We start from the raw sequence: 6,213 nt of genomic DNA, 5'->3' as shown, positions 1-6,213 counted from the left end.
TTGTGATAGCCTTTTTATTTAGTTGCAGGCTTGGGCCATTTTCCAATTGGGTTTAGGGTTTGTTATGTAAAATATGGAGGATTTTTTGGGATTCTTATCAATATATCAACATTTTTGAATATGCAAATATACAAATTTTGAAAATTATTCTAACATTTATTTAAACTATCACTAGTTGAATTACCCGTGCGAGGCACGAGTGACTTTTGTTATATGCTGTTTTATTAGCTTTTAAGTTTAATGTCTAAAGTCTTGTAGTGGAAATTGTGTTTAGTTATAACGTTTTAAATTAATTATGTTGTCCAAGTGGAATTACCCATGTAAGGCACGGGTTAGTTGTGTTTAATAAAATTGTTAATCTAAATGTTGTGTTACACTATATATGTTTTTTTTTTAGTAAATACATCTTAACCATTGTTTTAAATATATGTGTTTTGAACATTTTTTTTTAAAAAAAAAATCAATGTGTTTTAATCTACCGTCATTTGTTTGTCCTTATTTTCTTTTTTATATTGTTTTAGTTTTTTATAATTAAAAAAATTAATTTTAGTCAACTTTTCAAGTCAATCTTATAATAATTCCGTTGACTCGTCAAATATTTTTTCCCACCACAGACCTATTCCTCCGAAAAGTCGCTCACCCAGCTTTCATTCTATTTTTACACAATCATTTCTTTCTCATTCTCCAAGAACCTCTTTCTCTAATAAAAATTGAAAATAGATGTAATGTTAAAAAAAAAATTTAATGAAATGGATTTATAAGAGGGTTCGCATAGGCCTCAAGTATCCATTCATGTTTTTTTTTAATTTATATTTCTCTATTAATTTACTCTTGAAAATAAAATTGAAGCAACATTACTCAAAGAGAAATAAAGTGTGTTAATTTTCTTATGTTTATTTCACAAAACTGATAGTGGAGGTTTGCTGTTATCCTGCGCCCCTCTGTTTGCCTGACACACCCACTTCAACATCCCACAAAGCGTTAGATCTGATTCCTCATTCTTCATACCTCGTTCGTAATTGCTCATCTTTTGTCTGTCATGAGCTTTTGATTTTTCTCCTTCTGAACCTGAGTTCCGATCTCATTCGTCATGCTTCTTCGTGTATTGCGCTACACAATCGTTTCTTTGAATTCGAGGTGATTGGTGCATCCACAGGAGCTAACATCGTATTGTAATGATTCTCATGTCCTTGTTTATGTTGTTCAGATTGCATTGGATCAGGTTTCAATACGAAAGGGGCAATGCAATGGGCAAATTGCTGCAAGGTAGAGAAAGGTCAGTGGCTTTATGCTAATTATTATGTGGGATTAGCTACTTTTGATAAGTGGTCTCTTTTGAGAAATACTTTTTTGTACATTACAAACTACTTATGCGGTTCTCATTTTAACTATAATTAAGATGGTTTAAGAAGTATTACTTTTATGTCAGGTAATGTATTGCTTTTGAAATTACATAATGATTCTGAAGTACTTGTAACAGTGCATCTATAGTTTTAGTAATCTCTTGATTCATTTTCAGTTTTATGATTTTGCCAACCATAATGCATTCAATCTGCTGGATAGATACAACTCACGTGATCTTGTTTTTAACGATGATATACAGGTAACATTCTAGAAAAGCTTTTGGCTTATGCTCAATTTCTTATTTTAACTTAGGTCATTGTCTCTGATTTTTTTTTGTTATATACACGAATTCAGCTAGTAACAAAAGAAATTTCATGTTAGAATGAATGGAATTCCATGTAAATGTTTATAGTACTAAATATAAATGAATATGTAGAACTCCATAAAACTGCACCTTATGGAGTTATATTGTCAAACACTTCTTCATACACAGCATTAATTGTTGTATTAGAAGGGAGATCGTCGTGGTTTTCTATGAGGATCCTTAGCCCTTGTTTGCTTTTGACTCTTGATAGCGCCACATATAATTGTCCGTGACTAAAAACCGGTCTTGGAAGATATAACCCAACACACCCTAGTGTTTGTCCCTGCGCTTTGTTTATCGTCATACCGAAGCAGACACATATAGGCAACTGCCGTCTCTGAAATTGGAACGGTAGATTTGTGTTATTTGTATTCATGGTCATCCTAGGAATCAGTACAGTAGATCCAGCTTTAGTCCCAGTTAGAACGGTGCACTGAATGACATGGTCTCCAAATCTCTTCACCGTCAATCTTGTTCCATTACACAATCCGTTGGACTGGTCGATATTTCTCATTAATATTACTGGGACTCCAATTTTCAAACTCAACTTATGCGGTGGCAGTCCTGAACAGTTCATCGCATTCAATACCTCGGGGGAAAATGCATCCAGCTCACTCTCAACATTGTCGTCTTCTTTGTATATTGAATCAGAGCTCAAGTATTCCCTTTCTTCTGCCGAGACCCGAGACATCATGTAATCATTGACCTTTCCAACCAGTTCAATCGTGGGGGCCAAAATGGATCTTTCCCTGAAGTATTCAGAGTTAGACATGTTACGCAACAAATCAGGGTAGGTATAATTGACTAAGTCTTCAAAACCGGTTTCTGAGTTTTTTATAAGGATTTCATCTGGTATTTGAATTTCTGATTCGCCGTTAACTGGCTGTCCGACCTTGCCATCACCTATAGTCAACAGCCATTCTGAAAATTCTGCTATATCTGATGCACTTGAGCACGAAGATCCTTGCAGGAGTCTCATGTTCTTTGTCAAACAAAGAACTTCACAAAAAGGTCATAGATAGGATGAATTTATTGTTGCACTGATGACATCTTGCCTGGATGCCCTTGGAATTACAGGTAAGATTTGCCTGAAATCACCGCCCAGAACCACAACTTTTCCTCCGAACGGCAAGCTGGAGTCATATCCTGGGGTGAACCTCAAAATGTCTCTCAAGCACTTATCCAAAGCCTCGTAACACCATTTACTCATGATAGGAGCTTCGTCCCAAATGATCAGTTTCGCCTTTATCAGCAATTTAGCATGAGGGTTGTTATGCTTTATGTTGCATGTTGAATCCTCAGTTATAGGTATGGGAATCTTGGACCTGGAGTGCGTCGTCCTTCCTCCAGGCAACAACAGTGCAGCAATACCACTTGAAGCCACATTGAGAACAATATCACCTCTTGATCGAATGGATGCTGAAAGCGTTTTCCAGACAAAGGTTTTACCCGTCCCACCGTAGCCATACAGGAAGAAAAATCCACCTTTGTTTCCATAGACGGCGTTAATTATTTTGTCATACGCATGCCTTTGTTCGTCAGTTATTGAGGAGAGACATTGGTCCAAGTATTCATTCATTTCATTCCTGTCGTAATTCAACTCCTCTACAATCAGTCTTTGTCCAACGTCTTCGACAACAATGTCTGAAGGATAAGGCATGGAAACAAAATTGTGCAGGCTCCTGCCATTGTTTTGTAGCATGTTCTCAATCTCAGCGAGCGCCAGGTTTTTTTTTCTGATCATCTGTTAGATTCAGTCCTGCAGACAGATAAATTAGATGAGTTTGGCAGGTTATCCGCAATTTAGAATGATCCAAAATGAAGGAGGCTTACCTGGGTAATCTAAGCGTCTTCTTTGTCTGTAGAGAATATCATCTGAAAGCTCTTGCCAGCACTTATCCCAAACTACCTCGAGATTTGACATGTTGTTAGACATCAACAACACCACAAACAGTCTTCTAAGATACTCTCCTGACCCCCAGAAGCTGGCATCTTTTATTGCGTCTACAAATTCTTTGTCATCTTCTAGCAAATCAAGAGCACAACACGCATCCTTAAAAGTACTGTAGGTCACTTCTTTCACAGTGAGAATGTCTTTAAAACTCGTGCAACCTTTTTGAACGTTCAGAAGGATCCTTAAGTAATAGTCCTCGCCGCATGATGGAGGCACATGTGAAATTCTACCAATTGAGAAACCCTGTTTTCTAGGGCGCCATTCTCTTGTGTCGTCTTTCCAAACAAATTTGGTGGGATATTCTGAATAAGTAATGTCTCGTCCAGCCGCATAAAGTTGGTTAGCCTCCATCCAACCTATAAACTTGTTTTTCTTAATGTCGGCCTTTTCAATTGCATCCTGTACTGTCTCACCATCATTGTACACTACGCTTTGCTCACCCGGAAGATGGAATGACAACCTCACAACTGGAGGCTCTCTATAGTGCACTTCAAATCCAAACAATCGCCATGCTGCCTCACATGCAGAGATGTATCTGCAGTCATAGTAATTTTTTATTTCATCAATCACTTGGGATGGATTACTTGAATCCGAAGTTCGGTAAAATTCAGCCGTCACTTTGTCGTTGCCTTTATGGACATACTTGAAAAGATATTTTATTGCACTTGTCTGGCACGTGTACTCAACGTTAATGTGAGCTCTATATTTTTGGAGTAGCAATGGGTTGTATGGCACAACATATCTATTATCCAGCACAGTTTTGCCCTTTTTGACAGTCCTGCCATCCTCTCTTCTTCTATATTTAGGAAAACCTTCATCATCAATAATGGTCCTCGTCCTAAACTCTTTAGGAAAGAACTTGGAGCATTTTCCATTGTTCATACATGGTGACTTCAAACTTAGTACACCGCATGGTCCGTGAATCATATACTTCTGCACAGCCTCAAATAATTCAGGATTGTTGGTACGGTCTGGAATTTCTGCGGATATAACTTGGTCGATGTCTTCGGGGGTCTTGGGCTTGAATTTGGCATGGACAAAGACCAAAATGTGTGCGTGGGGAAGACCTCGCTTTTGAAATTCGATGGTGATTGAATCTGCAAGAATGATAGAGGAAGGTAATAAAAATCTGTGAATTGATTATAAATTTAGGCAAATGACATGATTTGTACATTATTAGATTTAAAAGTACCAGTAGGCTTACATCCACTAATCTTTCCGAACACTTTTCCGCTCTTCAAGTCATCAATTAGTTCGTCCAACTTCATTTTGAAAACTCTACAAAGTATGTCGGGTCTATCCTCAGGCTTGAAACCTCGTGTTTCAACAAAACGTTTGACTTCAGGCCATTCTGGATTGCATGTCATAGTGATAAATAAGCTAGGATATCCGATATATCTACAAATGGCAAATGAGTCCTTGCAATTGTTGAACATGTATCTCGGCCCTCCAGTAAATGATCCAGGCAATATGATTCGCTGACCTGTTGCAGCTGCATTTGTTTCTCCACGGACCAAGCACTCGTGCAATCCCTTGTAACGTTCCACTCGCAGTTTCGGTTGTATTGTCCTATAATATCGCATTCTATCAGCTTCAACCATGGTATAAGAGTCCACCAGAAATTGCTGGAACAGTCTCCTAGATTGAAGAACAATAGGTGATTCTCCTTTTCTTTCTTGCAACCTATATGCAAACCACTCGCGCATGGCAATGTCATCCTTTTTTCTCGTTCTTCCAGGTGCGTCATAATCTTTAGTTAAAATACCCCGTCTCCATCCATCCTCCCCGTATGAAACAATAGTGGATATTGAAGTGCAAGAAATGACGGATATGTAGGGTCAATATGCTTGATCAACCTGGATTGTGTTTCAACAATGATCTCTCTCTTAACAGTAGCATCTATGTCACCCACCACCAACGCAGCAACTTCAGATGTTGTGGGAAGGTTATAAGTTCTCCCATCTTTGTCCCTCCGCCGAATTAACCTTAGCTTGACATTAGAAAAATCACCACATCTGTATCGTTCCCTAGCATATCTGTATGACTTAACCAAAGGGTTCTCTGCATCTAGCATGTTTTTTAAGTCTCTGACAATTAGCTCATCCAACTTATGAGCATCACCGCTTGGCCTTCAAATTAAAAAGTAATCGGTTAACATAAGGTGTTCAGAGGATACTTGTGTATTAAAAATACTATATAAGAAGATTGTAAATTCATAACGTTATGTATACCTGAGAGCTTGTATCCTATTAGCAACCTCATTTTCAGTGTCAAAAATATAAAGCTGGGCAAATTTGGGACTTTGACCAACTGGAGGTATGAGACTACCAATAGAATGGTAATTTTGTCCTCCGAGCAAGAAGATAGGAGGACCACGTCCATTGTTTATGTTTTTGTCCACCTTTCCAGCCATAGTCGTGAATGCAAACATTCCATTGAACATCCTTATGTTCTTTAAGAAATGTCGGCTTTTATCAGTTTCATTTGCGTGCAAGTCTTGGAGAATTTTAGGTGCAGCTTTGAGCAATGGTAGTTGAACCTTCTCATGCAA

At 38.0% G+C, this 6,213-nt stretch overlaps 2 protein-coding genes across 2 annotated transcripts; both read right to left on the bottom strand.

The window, feature by feature from the left end:
* Positions 1-1,799: 1,799 nt before the first annotated feature.
* On the bottom strand, positions 1,800-2,687 carry LOC130743461 (uncharacterized). The gene has a single exon (XM_057595714.1). The coding sequence runs from the start codon at positions 2,685-2,687 to the stop codon at positions 1,800-1,802; it is 888 nt and encodes a 295-aa protein (XP_057451697.1).
* Positions 2,688-2,720: 33 nt separating this feature from the next.
* Positions 2,721-5,368, bottom strand: LOC130743460 (uncharacterized). The gene is made up of 3 exons (XM_057595713.1): positions 4,855-5,368; positions 3,542-4,759; positions 2,721-3,352 (listed from the first exon to the last, which is right to left on the bottom strand). Exons 1-3 carry the CDS (start codon positions 5,366-5,368, stop codon positions 2,721-2,723), a joined length of 2,364 nt encoding a protein of 787 aa, XP_057451696.1.
* Between the last annotated feature and the right edge of the window lie 845 nt (positions 5,369-6,213).

This window comes from Lotus japonicus, chromosome 3 (genome assembly GCF_012489685.1).
Source record: "Lotus japonicus ecotype B-129 chromosome 3, LjGifu_v1.2".
In the NCBI taxonomy this organism is placed as follows: domain Eukaryota; kingdom Viridiplantae; phylum Streptophyta; class Magnoliopsida; order Fabales; family Fabaceae; genus Lotus; species Lotus japonicus.
This window is presented reverse-complemented; position numbering and strand designations above follow the sequence as displayed.